Source organism: Castor canadensis, chromosome 1, assembly GCF_047511655.1.
Source record: "Castor canadensis chromosome 1, mCasCan1.hap1v2, whole genome shotgun sequence".
Lineage (NCBI taxonomy): Eukaryota > Metazoa > Chordata > Mammalia > Rodentia > Castoridae > Castor > Castor canadensis.
Window position 1 is genome coordinate 149,294,015 of NC_133386.1, and position 23,019 is coordinate 149,317,033.

At 45.4% G+C, this 23,019-nt stretch overlaps 1 protein-coding gene across 5 annotated transcripts in view; it reads right to left on the reverse strand.

Annotated features, from left to right (window-relative positions):
• The window catches only part of Irag1 (inositol 1,4,5-triphosphate receptor associated 1), a 113,309-nt gene extending 91,444 nt beyond the window's left edge, over positions 1 to 21,865 (reverse strand). Inside the window, exon 1 of one of the 5 annotated variants that reach the window (XM_074041345.1) lies at positions 21,610 to 21,865. In XM_074041345.1, the coding sequence (XP_073897446.1) occupies positions 21,610 to 21,676 (67 nt within the window). In that variant the 5' untranslated portion in view covers positions 21,677 to 21,865. Of the gene's footprint in view, positions 1 to 21,526 lie in introns of all 5 variants that reach the window. The other 4 variants (XM_074041339.1, XM_074041334.1, XM_020184350.2 and 1 more) reach the window with 4 other exon arrangements.
• Between the last annotated feature and the right edge of the window lie 1,154 nt (positions 21,866 to 23,019).

Here is a 23,019-nt window from a genome sequence, read left to right on the forward strand (position 1 = left end):
CTCTTCCCATCCTGCAGGAAACACTTTATTCTCCTTTCCACATTATTCCTTCTGCCCCATCTCTTTTTGACATTTTAAATTGCTTGGTTGGAAACACAGACTTTTAACCTGTTCAAAGTATCTAGTAGAGGGTCTGGCACAAAGTAACTATCAGAATGGTAGCTGTTATTATTCTTATTCCTATATTATTATGACATTCCTCTAATAGAGTTCAACAAATTGTGAGTAAATATTTATTGGAACAAAACCACAGCCATTCATTTGTGTATTGCCTATAGCTATTCTCATACTACAAGGACACTTGAGTAGTTGAATGAATGCCTATTCATTGTCTAACCCATAAAACCAAAATATTTACTGTCTTTTTCAGAAAAGTTGGCCAACTCTGCTCCAGTATAATTGCAATAATTTGTTTTTAGATTGATGTCCCCACCCGGCTGACAGCAACTCAAGGGTCTTCATGGAAGACTCCTACTCATCCTTCAAAACCCAGTGTTTCTCATCTTTGTATCCCTAACACTTGATATATAGTTAGGGGCACTATCTAATTGAAGCAAAGAATTCTTCAGCCTAGTTTAAATGCATAGCACACACCTATACAGATCCCTGAGGGAAGATGGGACAAATCCTCTGGAGGATCAGGGCTGAGAAAACTGGGGAAATAAAGGACAAACGGGAATTAAAAAGAGTATCTCAGCAGTCCTGTTCTAAGACTGTGTCTCCCTCATCCAGGGCAGGGGAAGTATTGGCTTGGTGCATAACAGTTTCATGGCCTCCCTCGCAACCCCAGCACCCTAGGCCTTGCAGTTAGATGATTTTCTCTGATGGACAGGGGAGGAAAAAACCCCTTCTAGGAAATTGTCTTTTCAAATGTTAGTGGATTCCCATTAGCCAAGAAAGCAATCACAGGTGGTCCAAATGGTGCAAGGATCCCTCTGGTCCTTACAGTGACCAACTTGGGTCTGCCCATTTTTAATAAAGGAACTGATTGATATTTTTTTTCTCTGCAGATTTACATCTTGTTTAGCTTCCATGAACTCACATTTTCTGAGCAAAGTCTGTGGTGGGAAGAACTAGGATTTCAAAGCAGTGAGAACTGCCTTCTCTAGCTGGTTATGAAAGCACTCTGTGACCTTGACCAGTCATGCCCCTCTCTGAGCCTGACTTTCAGCTTCTATACAATGACTTTAAGGTTTTTGGCTCCCTGGAGTGCTGGCCAGAGGACTGGCCTCCCTCAGATGCTGGGAACCAAAGTCCTGAGAACAGATAGCCTACTAGAGATTCTTGCTTCTTCTGTGCCCCTGCACTAGGACCATACACTGTAGCTCTCCCATGCAAGTACAGCAACTCCTTTCTACCGTCCTTTCTTGAGAAAGGACTGTGTTTTAAGGAAAACCTTGTTTTAAGAAACAAGCAGATACTCAGAAGATAAGAAAGCCACCAGTGTAGAAAGCTGGGCGCTGGTGAAATGGAAACACTGAGCAAGTCCCTGAGATGAGAGATCATGGTGGAGGAAGGCCGAAGTCCATCCTTTCCTTGAGCCTCTGGGAGTGGGCAGCCCATCTCCTCTTTCAGAGGCAACATCCCCTTCCCCTCCTCCCTCCTGCAGACATCTCCACAGGCCCAAATCCTGAGCCTGCAGGAGCCTGGTTATCTCAGGCAAATCTGCCATACTGTAGCTTGTGCTGGTTTTTATTGATTTCCCTGTGGGTGATTTATAACTGCCTGCTTCCTAAAAGGGCTTGTGGCCAAATGTCAATAAAACCACTCAAAGGCCAAGAGAGTTAAAAATAACAGCTGGAAAAGGGAGGGGAGAGAGGGGAAAGAGAGAGAGAGAGAGAGAGAGAGAGAGAGAGCTAACTGCATGCTGAGGTGGGACTAGTCCCCAGCACCAGGGCCTGGTTGGGGAAATTCAAGCCTCTGTTCCTTCTGACATCACCATTTGAGATGAACAGCACCTTGCTTTTGCCTATTGCAAGAATTGCAGAGCAAGGAGGAGACAAAGCTTGAATTTCTAAAACTGATTCTTAGCTCTAAAGGGAGTAAAGTTAGAGTGAGGTCTTACATTTGGAGACTTGGAAGTTCACTTTGTAGAAGGATACCTTATGCAAGTATGTCACCATGCCATCTACACATCAGCATCTGGAATTGTTTTTGCTTTGCTTTTTAAAAATGTATTTATTTGTTTATTTGCTGGCTTAAATAACAGGCAGTTGTTTCTTCATGGTTCTGGAGGTTGGAAGTCTGAGATCAAAGCTCTAGGTGTTTCCATTCCTAGTGAAGTCTCTCTTCCTGACTTGTAGGGAGATGTGTTCTCACATGGTTACAGTGGAAGGGATTCAGGAAGAAAGGGAGGGAGAGAGAGAGAGAAGAGAGAGACAGAGGAAGGAAGGGAGGGAGGGAAATAGAGAGGGAAAGAGGGAAGGAGGGAGGAGGAGAGAGAGAGAGAAGAAAGAGACAGAGGAAGGAAGGGAGGAAGGGCAAGAGAGAGAGAGAAGGCAGTATAAATAGAGATTAAGGTGTGTGCATGTCTGAGTCTGATGGCTGGTCACTGAACCTCCCTGATGTGGCTTTAGAGTAGACCCTGACTACAGCTTCAGGAGAATGCAAAACCAAAACCATGCCCAGGATCCTTTAGCTTGGGGACAATAAACAGTGACCTTTAATTCTGGCTGCAGATCCCTGTCATTGGGTGGTCGTGGTGAATGTGTTTCTTCATAAATTTTCAACTAAGCGGACATCAGATCTCTTGGAGGAAAGCCATGAAGGCCATTGTTACGGGCTGCATTGTGCTCCCCCCAAATTCTTATGCTGAAACCCTAAGCCCCAATGCTTCAGAATATGACTGTATTTGGAGATAAGGCCTTTAAAGAGGTGTTAAGTTAAAATGAGGCCATTAGGGTGGGCCCTAAGCCAATTTGACTGCCGTCCTTATAAGAAGAGGAATTTGGATGCCCAGAGACACCAGGGGTGTAATGCACGGAGGAAAACATCTTGTGAGGACATGGCAAGAAGGTGCCATCTACAAGCCAGGGAAAAGCCTCAGAAGAAATCAAACCAGCACCATGTGGTGGTGTGGTGGTAAGTGCCTATAGTCCCTGCTTCCAGAGACGCCAAGGTAGGAGGACTGAGATCCAAGACTAGCCTGTCAAAAATGCAAGACCCTATCTGAAAAACAAACTAAAAAGCAAAAAGGACTGGGGACAAGGCTCAAGTGGTAGGCTCTGAGTTCAATCTCCAATATCATAAAGAAGAATAAGAAAGGAGAAAGAAGAGGAAGAGAAGGAGAGGACGGCAAAGCAGGAGAAATCAAAGCTGCTGACACTTTGACCTTGGACCTTCTCCAGAACTGTTAGAAAATGTGTTTCTGTTGCTTAAGCCACCCGGTCTATTGCATTTTCCTATGGAAACCCTAATATACCGATATAGCTATTGATATGCTTTCTGAGATACATCATATTTAAATTCAGCTCTGTTTCAAACTCCTAATCTTTGAGGTTGACATCAGTGAAATTTGAAGAATAATTGCTTTAGTGTTTTTCTAGGCCAACCACAAAGCTCCCCTCAGGACCTTTCCAATGAAATAAAAAGGCTTTGGATTAGGCCCCAAGAATTCTGCCCTGGAAGAAGTAAAGCTCAACTGACAAATGATACTAACTTGTGTATAGAAAATTCTGAGCAATCCACCAAAAAAACTATTAGGATGGGTTTAGTAAGAGTTTAGGGTCCAAGACTGATATAAAAATATCAATTATATTTCTATACACTAGCGATGAATGAGCTGAAAATGAAAGTAAGAAAACATTTCCATTCACAATCACATAAAATACTTAGGAATACACAAAATGAAATAAATGCAAATTTTATTTTATGGAAGTTAAAAACATAGTTGAAAAGAAATTAAAGAAGACCTAAGTGGATGGAATGACATCCCGTATTCATATGTTAGAGGACTTAATAATTTTGTTAAGGTAGAGCTACTCCCCATATTCATCTACAGATTCAACACAATCTCTTTCAGAAACATAACTGCCTTTTTTGAAGGGTAAAAATTAACATTTTTGAAAACATTTTCAAAAATCGACAAGCAGAAATTTCCAATTTCATATGGAATTGTAATGAATCAATAAAACAGCCTTGAAAAAGAAGAGATGTGTAGATCAGTAGAACAGATTTAAGAGTTTCTAAGTGAATGCTTACATTCATAGCCAGGAGATTTCGACAAGGGTGTGAGACAATTCAGTGGGAAAAAGAACAGTCTTCTTGTAAGTCTCCACTCCCATTTCCTGCATGAGGAGCAGAAAATGTTTTTCCCTTTCCCCCCATTTCACCCCACTTTTATCTTGCTATACTAAATTCCTTTCCTAAAAAACTTTACTATTACTTTTATTGCCAAAAAAATTTAGCTTTTTTTCAATAGATGGTTCTAGAACAACTGGATAGTCACATGCAAATAAGGAACGTTGGATTCTTCCTACACCAAACACAAAAACCTGAAATGGAAGAGCCAAAACTAATTGGTTTTTTTTGTTTCTTTGGTTTTTTTTTTTTTAGTGCTGGGGTTTGAACTCAGGTCTTTGTTCTTGCTAGGCAAGTGCTGTACTGCTTGAGCCCTACTCCAAACCCCCAAACTAAAATTCTTTGTGTTTTGGGGTTAGATAATACCTTATTAAATACAACATCATAAACACAGGCAACAAAAGAAAAATAAATCAGTTGGACTTCATTAGAATAAAAACTTTTGTGCTACAAATGATTCTATCAAGAAAGTGAAAAGCTAACCCACAGAATAAGAGAAAGTCTTTTCAAAAAGTATATTTATGCCAGAAGCATAGCTCAAGTGCTAGAGACCTTGCCTTGCATGTGTGGGACCTTGAGTTTAAACCTCAGTACCACCAAAATAAAAGTATATATAAAAGCATATATGTATATATATAAAAGAACTCTTACAACTCAATAATAAAAAGACAACATAATCTATAAATGGGTGAAAGCTTTGAATAGTCATATCCAAATAATGTAAACAAATGGCCAATTAACCACCAGGGATATGCAAATAAAAGCAATAATTGAGATACCAAATCACTCCCATTAGGGTAGCTAAAATTAAAAAGCCAGCTAACAAGTGTTGACATCAGTGTGGATGAACTGGAGCACTTACGTATTGCTGATATACACAGTAAACGTATTGACATTTTGGAAAGCAGTCTGGCAGTGCCTCTAAAGGTTAAACAAAGTTTTCATATTGACCCACCAGTTCTACTCCGAGGTGTATACTCGAGAGAAATGAAAACGCATGTCCACATGCTACCACGCAGACAGGGTTCTGAGCAGCATGTTTCATAACAGTCAAAAGGTGGACATAGACCAGATGTTCAACAAGTAACCAATGGGTTACTGGATACTGCTCACTTATAAATGAAGCACTGATACATTATAAAATATGACATGAGTGAAAGGATGAACCTCCAAAACATTGTGCTAAGTGAAAGAAGCCAGTCACAAAAGACCACATATTGTAAGCTCCTTTTATGTTCAGTGTCTACAATCGAAAAGACTATAGAGCTAGAAAGTAATTTAGCCTAGGGTTGGCAGGATGGGGAGAATAATGGAAAAGTGACTGTGAATTGGCATGAGGTTTCTTTTGGGGAGATGGAAATATTCTAGAATTAGATGGTGATGATAGCTACATAACTCTCTTAAAATAAAAACCAGTGGATTCTACACTTTAAATAAGTGAATTTTATGGTAATTAATAAAGCTGGTGTTTTCTTTGGCAGTGCTAGAGTTTGAACTAAGAGCCTCCCTCTTGCTAGGCAGGTACTCTACCACTTGAGCCACACCTCCAGCCCCCAAAACTGTTTTAAAATAAAAAATAAATGTTGAGAAAGAGAGGCAGAGAAAGCTAGCTTTAGTTCTAACCAGCTAAAGTTTCCTCAAACATAAAAGGTGAAAATTAAGCTAGATCATTTCTAAGTTCTCTTCTACTTCTAAAATCCCTGAGTGTACATAATGCAAGAAAAATGGATGAGGCAAATTGATGGAGTTTGCGTGTAGAATGGGGTTAAGTGGGGAGAAGTGAAGAAGGTGGAGACAAGAAAAAAGCTAGAAGGAACAGTAAGAGATGAAGGGACGTGGGTTCTGAGAGACAAACACAAGGAGGCCAGACTCCACTGGAAAAGAAAGACAAGTCCGTCAAGATGCAAGTGCAGATCACGCATCCATTCTTCCACTGAGAAAATATCCATGAGCACCTACAAATGCTGAACTCGGTGGAGTCATAAACCTGGCAGATGGGACCACTCAGCTCAAGGGTGAGAGACAGAGCAGCAAATACACAAGTACAAGCACCGACAGTGAGAGCTACAAGGCAGCAGTTCGAGACGCTCTAGAAGCATACAGGTTTATCCGCGCGCGTGTGCACACCCACGCACCGCACTCAACCACGATCAACAGTCCCTACCACAGGATCGGTTTTTTGTGAGGCATTTGGAATTCTGCCAGTAAAGACATTCAAATGGATGTTGTGTTTTTACAAGCATGGGGAAAAAAGGGGATGGTATCTCGTAGGTCTCACCCTGATGTCTCTGTGAAATAAGGCTTTCTAGGCACCAGTGGCTCACGCCTGTAATCCCAGCTACTCGGGAGGCAGAGATCAGGAGGATCATTGTTGGAAGCCAGCCCAGGCAAATAGTTTGTGAGACCCTACCTCAAAAATACTCAACACACAACAAAAGGGTTGGTGGAGTGGCTCAAGTGGTACAGCACCTGCCTAGCAAGTGTGAGGCCCTGAGTTCAAGTCCCAGTACCGCCAAAAAAAAAAAAAGTTCAAGAACAGGAGTCATTCACAGTCAGACATACCAAGTCCTGTTTGCCATTCCACAGGAAGGACCAACTGTGGAAAAAGAGAGGAACGTGAGCTATTAAAAGCACACCAGCTCTACAGCTCTGGACTTTCTTCTGCAAACTTCAGAACACATTCGGTGCCATTCCCCTTTCAGCCTCTCCAGATGTGACCAGGTAAGGGCATCACACACTGCTGTATTCCCCTGCCTGTGGCAGCTCTGCTGCTGATGGGCTTGTGAAAGGGAATTTCAGTTCAGCAGGAAAAGTGGCCCTGAGCCCTGCAAATGTTGGTTCCCTGCTTATTCAGCCATATCTGGGGAGAGAAATATGGAGAAGTTTCTAGATATTTCTTGTTCTGATACCTGTTTTTCTAACTGCAGACTTAGCCAGAGTCCAAGCTGAACAATATTCCTAAGGAACATTGAGTCTCTCCTTAAGACGGCAGTTCGTCCTTCTGTAAGTTCATGAAGGGTTCTCTTTGGAGAAGCTGGTGTTGGTTGCTGTGGGTACAATCAGGAGCTGCACAGAACCCCCGGCAGGGAGGGCTTGGTCACTGGCCTGTAGATTCTGGGCAGACGGCACCAGCACTGGGCTGGGAAGCAGCCCTTGGGTCCTGAAGGTCTCCTTGGCTGCCCACCACTTGGAGCAGTAGTGAATTAATGTGGTTCAGGTTCCAAAAATAGTAGTCAGAACATCTAAAATTGCCATCCATCCTGGGCTGAACCAGGCTCTTGGGAATGTTTCTAAAATGTCCCTACTTATACAGCATGCCCTGTGTCAGACCCTAACTTTGAGCTGGGCCACTGTTAATTCTTCTGGTTCTGTTTGCTTCTGCCCACTCCCTCTCTGTTTGGAAGCTGCTTCCCAAACAGAAAATCCTTGAGATTTACGCCTCAACTTGCTGTTGCTAAATCGGAGGTCTTTAACCCAGCAACAAGCTTCAAAGGGCAGAAACAGCCCCTTGGAGAAGTGGCCTGAGTGGCCCTGTCACCGAGTTACAACTTCATTCCTGAAAATGAACATTGGGGAGGTAGAATCACCAGGGGAGTCTCTGGTAGCTGCTGATGCCAGAGAGAGCCATTCCTACAGGGACTGGTCTTTCACTCCTAAAATTCTTCTGGGATTCCCAGAAACTCTATCATCATGAAGATGTGTCATCCCCAGCATACCTCAGTGCTTTGCCCATCCCGTGTGGGGACTGCCCCTTCTTCTCTCTTCCCTGACTCACCAATGCCCTCGCCCTCTTGTGCCACACCTCCCTAAGGGTGGGCAAGTGGAGAAGTTCAGTAAGTTTGTCTGCAGGGAAGCATTTGGCTGGCTATCTTTGTCTAGGTCCCCTCTCATGTCTAGGAATCACCTTCTGCACCATCTGCATTGGCCAAGACTCCCAGTTGCCTCGCTCACAGAGCAGAAGTGATGTAGAGAAGGAGAGCTCTGCCTCTTACCGACTGGCCAATCTTCTAACAATTAAGGGGTCAGGCTCTATAACCATGTCAAAGGTTTCTGATTTAAATAGTTTGGGTGTCTCTGGCCTAAAGAAAAAACTCTGCAACTTAAGTCACACTCCCAGTCCTTTTGGCTTTAGTTATTTTTTGAATAGACTTTTGTGTTTTTGTACAGGGCCAGCCTGGGACCGTGATCCTTCTACCCATGCACGTGCCCTCACACCCTGCTTGCTCTTTGAAATAGGTTATCGCTAACTTTTTGCCTGGACTAGCCTTAAACCACAATCCTCTTATCTTTGCCTCCCAAGTAGCTGGGATTACAGGTATGAGCTACTTTATCCAGCCCAAGTGACTCAATCTTTGTGAGCATATGATTTGTTTCACATTTTTTTTCTAGCTGAGCCCAGTCATATTGCCTCTCAATGGCCTCACTTTGCCTCCCTGAAAGATGCTAATAGCATAAAACAGAAAATGTTCAAGAGGTGGGAAGGGAACACAAGTTAGTCTACACCTCAGTTTCCTCCATTATACAATGGAAGTAATAGTTTCTGTGTCTGAATTGTTGAGATGATGAATTGCGTAAAGTACTTGGCACATGGTGCTTTGTGGGGGACACTGCAGTGTGGCCCATCTGGTACACAGTCCCCTCCCGGTATCAGCAGCATCTTCATTGTGCTGGATGGAGATGGTTGACCTTGCTGTGGGAGTTGTGTCTATAACACAGGACTGGTCCATCAGAACCTTCCCCCCTTCAGACCTCTGTTTCTGGTGATTTATTAAGGATGAGGCCAGTGAATTCAATTTGATGACCTCATCTCTTGCCTCTCAGTCCATGTTCTACCACTATGATTGTTCTCAAAGATAGCAGAGAAGACTCCTTACCTTCCTGCTGCCTGAAGATTGAGTCCCGGCTTCCTCATTCCACCTTCAAAGCCCTCTGCAATCTGATCCTAATTGTCCTCTGATCTTATCCCTCATAACCATCTCTCCTGGCTCTGTGTGTGCTGTGCCTCGTTCATCCGACTGGCTCTCACTCAGCACCTCTCTCTGCATGTTCCCACTCCCCTGCCATTTCCCTAGAAGACCTTCCAATTCTTACCTACCTTCCACAATCCCACCTACTCATTTCTCTTATCTTCTAAGCTCAACTTAAATATCTCCCTGTCCTTAGATACATAGTGCTGCTTGGTCTGTCGTATGTGTCATATTCGTGTGACTTAGTCATCTCCAGGTCCCCTTGCACAAGGTGTGCCCACAGAGACCCTTGGTGAATTTGTCAGCACAGATCTCAGCCAACAAGCTCTGATCATCTCACCCATTTCCTCAACCACACTCTAGAAGATGGAGCCTAAGATTGGGGTCACCTCCCTGTCTCACTTCTCCCCTGAGGCCAGGAGAGCAGGGAGAGTATCATGGAGGTAAGGGAGAAGAGGGGCTTGGGAACACAGGAGCATGCAGGACTTCTCAGCACTTCATTGCATCTTCCATATAGGACTTTCTGTCATGAAACTTCTTGCTGTGACTTGGGGGATCAGTGTGTGTGTGTGTGTGTGTGTGTGTGTGTCTTATGGCCCAGATATTCCCAGAGTACCAGGGGACAGTGTGCAGGCAGTCCTGTCATGTGAAGACAGTTGCCTGGGGCCCAGTTCAAATGTAGAGTGTGATGCAGCAGATCTGAGGCAGCCATCAGGATTCTGCATCTCTCACCTGCTTCCCAGTGATGCTGATGCTGCCTGGTGCTAGACTAGAGTTTGGATAAGGAGGCAGCGGGGACAGGGCTAACTATCCATTAGGTGCACTAGGAATAGGGCTGAGGCCTATAAAATGTTTTTATTCCAAAATCAGAAGAAAAAAAAAAGTAGATTCTTAGGTCAAAGAAAATGTTTTAATAAGTAATGGTAGTATATTTAGCTTTCTGCCAGCATAGTCATAAAATCCAATTTTTAATATTTCCCATAAGGAGAAAGGGATCCATGAAGGCAAAATTGCCTGGGGCCCACAAAAAATGCCTGGGGTGGGGGTGTGATATGAGGGGAGAAGTGGGTGTGGCTTTGCTACCTACAGTGCATGACTGACTCTCTGGTCAACAGGCTCTGTGGTCCTCAGGAAAGGTCAAGGAGATACAGTGAAAGCAAATGCTGTGCAGCGTTAGCTAGCTGTGTGAACACTTTCCCGGGTCTCATCAGGTTAACCAGGTTTCCTCCACTTAGGGGGTTTTGAAGGGGTATCCAAGTATCCAGGGCCTCCTGTCCACCCCTCTCCCCATTACTGATGCCTATGAGGTTCATCCCTTCTAAGGAACTGACCTCCAGTGTGGATGCTCCCAGCTCCTGTTCCCAGATGCCACACACACCTGCTCCCAAAGCCAGAGAACTTGTAGCAGAGAGTCCAATAGCATGACGGAAGGGGAACCAGGGCTCTAGCAGTGCCTTTGTTAGTGACACAACCAAGACCATCTGTTCTGATCTGAGCAGTGAACGTCTGAAAGCATGAGTTAAGGGCCTTGTTAACAAAACAGAGGGAAGAGGCAATCTCCTCAGCAGTAAATGGTTCCTTCAGCAGAGCCTTGCATTTATTTGGGACCTGATGCTAGTCCAACTGTCGCCAAAGTCACTGCAGGGGTTTTTAGAGAATGAACATCAACATTGTCTCTACTGATACTCTTGCAGTCCCCTTCCTTGTCACAAACACAGTGTCTGCCACAAAAATTGCTCTGATATGGCCTCCATATCAGAGCAATGAACAGTTGCTCTGTAAATGAACAGTTCACAGATGAGGAAACTGAAGCCTCAGAAAGGAGAAATGATTTGTTCAAGAGCACAGCGTGCATTGGAGGCAGAACCAGGCCTAGAACTTCTTCTATGTCTTCATCATTTCAGCTCAGGAAGTGGCACCAGGTATGACTGTTAAAAAGACTTTCACTGTCTTCAAACCATGATGGATCCATCCATCCATCCATCCATCCATCCATCCATCCATCCACCCATTTACCCACCCATCCATTCACTATCTACCAAGAACTTACTATAAACTTGCTCCAGTGTAGTTTGCCCTAATAGCCTCTATAAACTAATAAACTAACCTTTTTGAAATCTTACTGGCTCAGCCTCTGCTCCCTCCTGGCAGAGGGAATTTCCATCTCTTGATGGGTTGCAGGTGCTTTACACCAACAGCAATATGGCCTTGGCTCTGGCACCTTCCCACCGTGTGTAGTTCTTAGCGAACCCTCAACCTTCCAAAGCCCTGGTTTTCTCATCAGTAAAATGGAGATAACATAACCCATCTCACAGGGTGTGGAAAAAACAGGAATCAATACATGTAAGGCCCTTAACATAGTATTTCACTGGTGCTTGATAAACGCTAGTCACAGGGTAGTAATAATATGTACATTAATACTCTTCTTGCTACTGTCACATGAAATGAATCACTGTAGATTTCAGCAAATGGAGCCTTCCTCCCTGGGCTCTAAAAAGCTGGGCTCTCTTTCTTTGTGTGCCTCAGCAATTTTCGTACTTTCTAAACTATAGGAATGATGGCAAAATGGGGACAACTTGCCAAGTGTTTCTGAATCTAAGGTGCCCATTAGCAGCCACATCCATTTTCCTCTGCTGTGCCCAGTGGGCCTGAGGTCAGTTTGTCCCCAAGTGAGGGAAAGTCCTGTGATGCCCATGTGTGTTGGGAATGTTGGCTATACATAGGGCTGCCTTCCAAAGTATTAAGAGGTGAAAGCCCCACGTGCAAAGGATATGATGAGGTATGTGTGGAAGAAGCCCAGGAAATTCTCTCTGTATTTGCTGAGGAGTGGGGAGGTTTACAGACAGAGACCTCCAGAAGGCAGGACAGAAAGGCCATGACAACTTCGTAGGTAACAAGATCCTTTAAAGACACTTGATTTCAGCAATTTCCCTTTCTTGAGGAACCTCTGTACACACAGGATGACTCCCCAAGGCCACATCTGTGTCCCATAATCGTGATCACTGTTCATGGCTATCATTCCCATGCCAGGCCTGTTGAGATCTGGCTCCTAAAAACTTAGACAGAGGCTAGGAGCCATTGGAGCTGGTCAAGGTGGCCAATGCCCTAGAGCAGTGGTCTCTGTAGTCATTTTACATGCCCATGGACTACAGGAAGAAAATTTGAAACGGTACCTGTTTTTATTAGAAAGTGGGAACAAATGAAACTTCCTTAATATTTATTAAACAGATTGGCGATGGTGCCCTTATTCAGTCCATATGGTGAGAGGTCACAGTCACATCTGGTTGTGAGACTCCTAAGGGCATGGCACAGCGGGGATTCCATAACGCTCAGACACCAACCCAGTACCTGTGTATTCATTTGCTTTCAGTGAAAGGTGACATAGGTTATATGTGCCCAGGTGGATTAGTGAAATACACTTAGTTTAACCAAACTAAAACAGGCATGTGGTTTACAAGTCTCCTGCAAAAAAAAAATAAAATGTGAAATGAAGATACTGAACTAAAACTGCAAGCATCTCTCAAAATGTTTGCAAGCTGGTAGATAAAACTGAAAATTTAGCATCTACTCAGAAAGAAGGAACCCCTTTTCCACTTGAGGTGTCTGAACTGGGTATCCTCTGCCTTCTCTCCTGCCCTGTCCTGAGCAGGTTCTGTTCCTTGCTCCAGAGTGACACCATGGATGGTATCATTTGGCCTTCTTTCCTCGCTGGCTGGGTTTGGCCAATGGACCAGCAAGAGATAGAGAGAGTTGGGTGTCCTTTTCCCATTCCCTCCCACTTCATCTCTGACAGGAAGGGACCTCCTTCCCTGGCTCCCAGGCTTACTGGCTTCTAGCAATGCCATTTCTTTCTCTTGCCCCTTCCTGCTGGGGCTGGACTTCCTGATGTTCTCTTTTTGGTGGCTGGGCATCATCCTTGTGGGCTCCTACACAGCTGTAAGTAGCCTATTTGTTGAAGATGCTTGAACCATTTGGCCTGGATTGGTTCCTGTGGGACCCTGATTGATAAAATGTCTCTTTCAGCCATAACAGTCATTAAAGTCAGAGGCTATCCTAAATGCCAAACCAAGATTTTAAAAACTAATAAAGCATTGGGCTGGGGGTATAGCTCAAACAGTAGAGTGCCTGCTAAACAAACAGAAGGACCTGAGTTCAAACCCCAGTACTGCCAAAATAAAAAAATAATCCATAACTAGTCACATGTTTCTTGCTAAAGGATACCTTTTTTTTTTTTTAGGAAATCAGAAATGTTGTTGGCACTGTTTTTTTAGTATGATATTTATAATACTACTTCATTTTCCTCATTCTTAAAAAAATTCTGTTTTTACATTTTGTAAAATATTTGACATTAATACAATAGCTCCTGCTGAAACTATTCCAGGAATGGGGGAAGGGAAGATAAAGGAAAATGATGGAGGGGGTGAATTCAACTATGATATATTGTAAGAACATTTGTAAATGACACAAGGCATTCCCAGTACAATTTTGAAAAAAGAATAATAAATAAATAAAATAGCACTTTAAAAATATAATAGCTCATGAATATGATTTAAAATAAAGAAATATATAAGGCAGAGGCAGGAGGATCATGAGTTCCAGGCCAGTCTCAAAACAAACAAAAAATAAGATCATAGTTTGAATTTCAGTGGCTATACTGTCAATAGAATAAAAAATAGAATTTAAAAAATAAATATATATAAATTGGAAGTGCATGTTTAAAAAAATTTTTTTTAAATCTCTAATAAGATGTACTATAAACAAACCTTTGACTAGACAGCCTGTGCCCTAGAGAGGTTGGCAGCTGCCTCGGCAGCCCCCATAGCTGCTCTTCCTGAGGCTTGGCTGTCTGCTTCTTCCCTTGAATCTCCAAAACACCTTCCAATAAATCAAAACTCTCTCTTGTGGTAGCCCACATGGGGTCTGAAACTTGATAACCAAGGAACTGTAACCAACAAAGAGAACCTGAGGAGTTCCTTGTGTGTCACATGGAGACAGGCTATGTGAGTGCCACCATTTGTACAGTACTTTTCTACAGCAAAAAGAGACTCTCCTAACCTTCCCAGAGGAAAGAGTCTCCCTCCTGGTTCTGTGGGAGTCTGTCTGCTTGGGCCACATCATGGCTTAGGTGTTACCCCTCTGAATTTACTGCCTTCCACCAAAATCTCTATCTCTCAGGAATTTTGCTCTCTCACACTCAGTTAGCACACCGACATTCAGAATTGTTTAAGTCTTTGTGAGTTTGATTATTGTGAGGCAGTCTCTTCCAACTCACAAACCAAGCTTAGGATAGGCCCAGGATCAAAGATGGTGCTCCTTAGGGGAGCCTATTAGATGCCAAGTAGCCAGGTTCCTCCTGAAAACATGTGTCCTCCTTATTATCACTTTCGAAGTTACATTACAGACCAATTGAACCTCAGCTAAGAAAGAAGAAAGGGTCTCAGATAAGAAACTCAGGAGGACATTATAGTCTTTTGACCAGGGAGCCAATCCACAAACAGGTTGAAAATATCAAGACAAGACAGTCCTTGGGAAACTGGATCATTTAGGTCCCAAAATAGAGGAGTCCTGTGTGCTTGTTAACCTGGGCTCCAACAATTATTATATTACTTATTGAGCATTTAGATGTGTGTCATACTTTAGACATAACCAGCCGTTTCATCTTCAGTTTCCCTTTGGGCTGTCCTATTACTACCATTAGCCCTCATTTATAGGTGAGGGGAGTTGCAGTCACACTGTAACCTATGCAGCTGGTGTTGGAACCCAGGCCATCTGCTACTCTCAACTGCCTCTGGTGACCATGGGAAACCTATGAACTTTGAGGCAGAAACCTTGGTGAGCCATAGACTCACAGAAGTCACTGTACGCTGACAGAGGAGGGCATGACAGTTCTTGCCAGTATAAAGCTCACAATTCTAGACTTGTGTTTTCCTTCTAAATAGAAGGATTTGATCATGAATAGGGATATGAGAGCCAATAAAGACTGTCACCTACTCAAAGAGGACAAGAGGTGCAAAGTAGAGCAGGCATGGATGGCCTTACTCCTGCCTAAGAGCTCAGGGCCTCTGTTCTGAGCAACAGCCCTGGGGCCTTCTGGTTTGGTTCTTGTAGGAGCAACAACAAAAGGTGGGTATTCTTGCTCTGCCCTGCATCCAAGGTGTAAGCCAGAGAGTCTCAAAGAGCTGCGAACTGGGGGTCTGGTGGTTGTTGGTTTAACTCCTCACTCTTCACTTACTAGTCGCTAGTAGCCAGGTATGATATTAAATGCCTGTAATCCCAGCACTCAGGAGGATCTCAAATTCTAGGCCAGTCTGGGCAGTGAGACTCTGCCTCAAAAAACCAAACCAAACGAGCGAACAAAAAAAGACTAGTTACTAGTTAGTGGTCTTAGATAAGTGACTGAACCTCCCTGTGTCTGTTTGCTCGTGACTGTCTCTGAAATGGCTAACATATGGGTTTAGTGAAATGTTAGATATAAAATGCTGCCACATACACCATGCTCAAACAACAGTGGCCCATTCTCCTCTTTCCTCTTGGCTACCTGAAGGAAGTAATCCAAAAGAAGGAGGAGATAAGAGATCATTCGGTTCCTGTCTGGAGTTATTTAAATAGAATTTTGGTCGGAAAACAGATCACTCCAGATACTTCTAGAAGGATGCTTGTCTTATTCAGAGAAGGCCATGCCAAGCAAGTCCCCCACCAGGCATCTTTGAAGAAGAAACAATGAGCTCCCATCAAGTGGAAAAGGCAGACCCTGCGGCCTCAACCCTCCCTGTCTCTCACTAGGGCATGGCACAAGTGTAACGAGGTGCACATCACCTGAGAGACCAGATTGGCAACTGAGCATGAGCCAGGACCTCACTGCACGTCCAAGAGTGTAACAGTCCCGAGAAACGGCTCTGTAGTGAGCTCCAAAGCATATTCATATCCACAGCTCAGGCCTTCCTGCAGCCTTTCCCTGGGGAAGAAGCAGGATGCAGGAAATAAGTGTTCTACTCTGCTCCATGCTCTGAGGCTTCAAGGCCCTGCCTCCACCGCAGGGGTGTATGGGGTTGGGGATATGTCTGCTTGATGCACTATTAGAAAGTCTGATTGTCTGTCCATGTAACCCATCTTGTCCAATTTCTGCTTTAGTCTCTGAATCCAATAGGCCTCAGAACTTAAGGGACTCCATCTTAAAGACTCCATCAGGTGCCAAAGGCACTTTTTCCTCACCTAAAGAAAAAGTCCTTTACCTCCTTTGGGTTGTCTATACAGGTGAGAACTGGACCTGGGATTGTGGATGGTCAGAGCCTCAAACCCAGTCTTCTTGATGGCACCTCTGAAGTGGAACAGACTGGTGGTAGAACCAAGAATAGCTGGTGTGTGCTGACTGCTAAGTACACACACTAAGGCTAAGGGCTTCAGCCTTTCCCAGTGCACACTCTCATTCTTACAGAAAACTGAGGCTTGAGCGATTGGTGCATTGTGAGGAATACAGCCGGTCAGTGATGGGGGCACATGATCAGTCCAAGGACCACACTTCCCAGCGGGGCACTCGCTGTCTGCAGCACGAGCTGCCATTTCCCATGCGATGATGAGGGAATTGCTGGTGAACACTGTACCATCTCTCCACTCAGGCGCACTGCGCTTTGGAACACACCTATACAAGTGACATCCAGGTCTTTAAGCTTTCTCCTTCTGAGGAGCCAAGAGCCTCAGGCTTTCTGGAACTATCCTCCTGTTGGCAGATCAGCAGCAGAACTGACATGGAGGCTAGGGAGGCCACTCTGGGAACCACACCCTAAACCTACAGGCTTGCTTTGAGCAGCCCCTCCCGATGGCCCATGAATTCCTAAATTTCCCTTGATTTGTTGGGATGGCTCAGCATCCCCCACACCCTGCCCTCACTGAGTACCCCATCCCACCAAGCCAATGCTACCCAAATTTGACTCATTGTACACGACTCTCACCATTCTTGCCACGTCCGGTTCCACCTGTTTATTTAATACTTAATATTCTTTCCTTTCACTAGCAATGGGCCTCAAAGTCACCGAGACTGAAATCCGAGCTCTGCCATGTACTAGCTTGGTGTGTTGGGCAAGTTCCTTGTCCACTGCTGTCTGTGCCTCAGTTTCCTATCTATATACTACTTCCTTATCTGTAACTGCTTCCGGGGGCTGCCATGGGAACTAAATGAGCTACTGCAGGTAAAGCATTTGAACAGCACCTGGCACACAGCAAGCACTCAAAGCCCTGGGGACTACTGTCATGCCATTTATTTAAAAGGGAAACTTTATGTCCCTCTCTTATTTAAAATTCAGTACCACTTACCACAAATAGATTTTGATAAAAATAAAGTAACGAAAACAGTTATTACATTCCAGCTGTTGCCTGGCAAAGGCTCTGTGCCAAGACCTGCTATCATTTTGTCAAGAAGAGAAACAAGCAAGTGTCAGAAAGATGTCAAAAGTATGCTGAGTTCAAAGGGGAGTGACAACTTCTGGACCTCCTTGAGCATGTCCTGGTTCTAGCAATTCTCATTCCCAGACAAAGCTGGATAGCTAGTTACTGGACCTCAAATAGAGCAATTCCTCCTTGGTGCAAAAAAAGAACAAGAAAAAAACAATAGCATTCTGACATGTGATTGTGTGTATAAGACAAAACCAGCGTCCTACTTACAATCACCTTGCAGAATAAGCCCACACTGAGGGCCACATGGCACAAGCCCACCTCTGTGAGCTGAGTCCCCAAATGCTACCAATGTGGAAAAGCCGTCATGTTGTGTGTGCCCCTGAGATAGTCTCAAAGGAAGCCTGCATTTGTAAAGGCAGTGACAGGAAGGTTGATTAAACTGTTGCACAGTTCAAATTCCTCAGCATTATAAAACCATAGCAAAATCATGTTTGGAGACTCTTTAATGTGATGGAGAAATGATTATGATGGAATGTTCAGTTAAAAATCAGACCACAAAGCCATGTTTTCAGTAAGACCTTAATTTTATATAGTATGGAGGAATACAAAGAAAGAAAGAAGGCTGGCAGAATAGCTCAAGTGGTAGAGTGCCTGCCTAGCAAGCATAAGGCCTTGAGTTCAAACCCCAGTACCACCAAAAAAAAAGAAAGAAAGAAAGATAGTATTTATCTCAGAGTGATGAGATGCTGGATGGGGTTTCATCTCTATATTTATCTATGAATTTGTTATGTACACTCATTTCTATATTTCCCAAGAAAGTTTAGTAAGGACCAATATATGACTTTTATTAACAGAAAAAAATGAATAAAAGGAAATAGGGAGGGGCTGGATATGGTGATGTATGCCTGTAATTCCAGCTACATGGGAGATGTAGACAGGAGGATCACAGTCCAGTCTGATCCCAGGCAAAAGCACAAGACATTATCTGCAAAATAGCTAAAGCAAAAAGGACTGGAGCATGGCTCAAGTGGTAGAAGTTCTGCCTAGCAAACACAGGGCCCTGAGTGCAAACCCTAGAAACACACACACACACACACAAAGTAATTGAAAGAACTAACCAGCTTTGATTAAGCCCTTCCTTATCCAACTTTTTTTTTTTAATGTTTATTGCTGGCTGGGAAAGAAGGTTTGACTGACTGTCACCTGCTTTCTGTATCCCCTAGAGAAGGGCTGACAGAAAAGGCAGGGTTTGTCACCTCTTCTGAGACACTGGGTCCAAAGACCCATCCAGTGAGGCTAACCTGGGCTGTCACCTGAACTCACGCAGAGTCTGGCCTCCAATAGCCATAGGGCTGAGCCCTAATACAAGGAGTGAATTTAGTAACAGATCTTGCCCAGGTCCTGCCATCCAATTCAATTAACATCAATTCCTTCCCCTCTCTCTTTTTCACTACATCCTATATCTGAATTCAGTTCCCTACCTTCCTCTCCCGAGATGCAGGAGCAGGAGCAGAGGCTAAGGGCTTCAATCGCTCTCCTCCCCTTCCACTTGGTCCTCTACTTCTCCTTGAGCAGCAAACAGAACCCTTCTGCTGACTGTTGAGACACAGCAAGGATGGCTGAGGGAAGTCCAGAGGTTTTGTGGGGTACCCAGGGGAGGCTGTGGGAGATAGATAACTAGAGAGCCCACATTGCATCCTCTCAGGCCTGACCACAGTATCTGTTTGTCAGGAACACGTGCTTAATGAAGCCTGGGTGCTGGTTAACCAGGACACACTTTACAAGCATTACATCCATTTATTCAAACACAGTCGATCCTGAGCACTTAGTAGGCTCCCAGTGTCATTCTGAGTACTGTACACACAGCAGGGAGCTGTCAGTCTCCACCCCTGTGGGAGTAGGGACATCCATCCAGCCTTATTCTGAAGGCTTAGAGGAAGAGGTGGGGGCTGTTTGGGAAGCTGAGAACCTGTTCTGGGTAGCTCAGCCCATCAGCTAAGGGATCCACCTTCCTGTCTTAGACTTGCAGAACCCCTCACCCCAAAACTACCGGCCCCCTAGACCCCTTGGGAACTCACTTTCAAGTATGAGGTATCACATGGCCCTAAATAAACCTATCCAAGATACTAAATCCCCTGCTCTGTCACATGGCGGATGGATGAGCTTGACAAGTCCTTGAGCACCCTCTAGCCCCAGTGTCCTCGCCTATGAAATCTACGTACAGATATATTCCTCCTAGCCTTGTTGTGGAGGCTCATGACCACTGTGACAACACTAGATGCAGCGTGTTGGGAGAGAGTCAGTGCTTCTCCTACTGCCCTCTCAGACAATGGACAAAGCGGAGATGAATAGGCATAGCAGTCAAGAGCAGAGCCTCCAGAGATGGGCCGATGCCAGGTGGGGTCAGATGCTGGGGTCAAATGCTGGTCAAATACCTCTCTGCTACAAGATGAGGGCGGTGGGCTGTGTGAACTGCATGTTTGCGTCCCCCACCCCCTGAAAACATGCTTGTTGGGATAATTGATTGTGTCGTAACAATTAGTACAGCCACCCTTCCCGGATGATATTAGCGAGTGCATGGAAATGCTTCAGTTACCATCAATCACAGAGGAAGGGACATCAGTGTGACAGCCACCAGCAAACATACACATATACACGTGTGCACACCCATGCACACACAACACTGAGTCGTGGACCAAACAAACATGACAATGACAACTATTTTGTCCAGTAGATTAAGAACTATAAGTGCTACTGGAGGCACTCAGTTGGGTGGAGGGGCAGGAACCAGGGCTAGAGTCACACAGACCTGGGTGCAAGTCCCAGCTCTGCTTCTTCTTGCTGGTGACCTTAGGCAAGTCACTTAACCAGAGTTTCCTCCTTTGTGAAAGTGTTGGGGGGAGGGGGAGGTAATGCCACCTGCCTCATGGGCATGCACCACTGGCCCTGGTGAAAGAAACTCTTTCCTCTCTTGTGCCCCCCACCTGGCAGTCCTGGGTGGGTTCTTCCTTCTCCTTGAAGAAGACACAGCTCAGACTGAGCCCTGGGCTGCCTGACTTCCCTCCCTGAAGACTGCAAAGAGAAAAGCAGCTGTTGCTCTGGAAGGCAGAGTGGTGGCCAGGGGTCCCAGACCCCACTGCTGTTTACACAGGCTGCACAGCCTCTCCGGCTTTTATGACTGTTTACTGCGCAGGAGGGAGCCAGGCTGCTGGGCCTCTCCTCAGCTGTGGCTCCCACTTCCTGCCCTTTGGAGAAAGTCAGTCTGAGTGTAGGTCACTCTAGGAACAGCTCCGACTCCAGCTTCTGGAGGGGAGCTGGGCTGGGGCACAGACAGACAGACAGACACATTCCTCCTCTAAGGAACAGTAAAAGGCTCAGGAGATGGGGGGAGCTGGAGACAAAAGGAGAGATGGGGACAAGATAAAAACAGAGGCTGCGGCCAGAGCACAGGACAGGAGGGTCCTGGACAGAAATAGGAGCAGGGTCAAGGGTGAAGACAGGCAGGACCAGCACAGGTTCACAAACACAGAGGTGCAAGGGAGCAGAGGAAAGACACAGGAAGCCCAGGGGAGAAAGGCCTTCCACGCCGGTTGCCTTGCACAGTTTCAGGACCCCTCTATTGCCACAAAGGGGACCCCACGAAAGCTAGAGGATAGGAATCTTCAGTGAGAAGCCACATCTTCACCCCAAAGTAAGCACGCTTTCCAACAACCAACAAACAGGGTATCACTTAGGAGCGATAAGTTCTTATTTAAACTTCTTATTTAAAACTTAAGAAGGCAACAATAAAAAGTCAGCTGAAATGCTGTCCCACCAAGTCAACTCCCCTGAAAGTTAAGAGATCAGCGCCCCATGCCAGCACTCTGTACCTTTAAGGAGGAGAAGGCTTTCTTCCTTCTGCTTCCCTCCAGGCTGAAGAGGCAGGTTATTCTAGGATATAGCGATGACTTACCTAAAACTGAGTTATTCCCCTTTCCTCCTCTGGCCAGCCTCTCTTCACTCTGGGGAGCTTTTACCATTTAAGGTCAATGTTACATCTGGCTCCGGAGGGAGCTCTGGCTGCAGAGCCCCAGCCGCCTGCCCGCCTCCTCCAAGAGGGGCTGGGATTTGGAGCCAAAGCTCCTCTAGGGCCCCCTGCAGCCCAGCTCTGGGGGCTAAAGGCAGGGAAGCCCACCAGCTGGCTCGGGGCTCAGGGCAGGCTGGGCCTGTGAAGTAATGACTCACTCCTGGTCCCTCCCGCAGCACCCCCACAGCTGATGGCAGGGCTCATGCCCCTGGACACTGTGCTGGGCAGACAGGGACAAAGGCCACTTTGCATACCTGCCTCCCACCCTGGAGTCTCCAGCAAGCATGTGAGCCTGCATAAGACCCTGGCCCGGTGCCAGAAGAGGCTGGGAATGTTTCCTGTCCTGAAGATTTGGGAACGAGGGCTGCTCCCACCTTAAACCCTTGGGATTACCAGAGAGAAGGGCGCCAGAGGTCTGGCATTAGAGCACTGAGCACAAGCCCAGGGGTCGATCTTGGCTAACAGTCCTGTGTTCTTACCATCATGAAGCCTCAGTCTCCTCATCTCTAAAGTGGGAGTAACAATGACAATCCCTAGCTCACTGAGTCACTCGGGGGATGAAAAGAGACAATAGTCACATGGTTCATGCAGGGCAAGCATGAATGGGCTTCTGTCTCCACCCAGACACAGGTGGGAAGGGCTGCCTTTCTCCTGTCCATCCTCACTCTTCACCCTTCTAAGTGCAGTGCCCATCCAAGGCCAAGGAGTGCCATACTTAGGACAACCACAGGAGGACTCCAGCCCAGAGATGCTGTAGGTGGGATTGCCAGATAATTACAGGATGCTCACTTAAATTTGATGTTCAGATAAACAACGCACACTTATATCAGGGTAAGGGTGTTCAAGTGTTGATGGGGCATGGGTGTATTAACAGATTGTGTGCCGTTCATCTGAAGTTTACAGAATCCTGTATTTTTATTTGCCAGATCAGAGAATCTTAGCCCTGGGTCATCACCCCAGAGAACATGCACCAGACATGGGCAAGAGCAGTAGAAGTCGGAGCTCTGAAGCCTGTGGCCTCACGACCTCCTGATGATAGCTGTGGGACCTGCACAGTCCTCATCCCAGCCCCTAGCAACTTCCAGGTAGTCACCATAGTGGTGTCAGGCATTTGCCAGAGTCTGACATGCCCCCCATCCCTGCCCTCCATCCCAGGCCTCCTCAGCATGTAATCCTGGCCTGTCTGTCCTCCCAGGTGTTTGGAGAGGTCCCTGACAGAGTTGGGAGCAAGCTGTAGGTTACCCTCATTAGCAATTGCATTTTGTGGATAAATGCAGAGGAGGCTCCCTTGGGTAC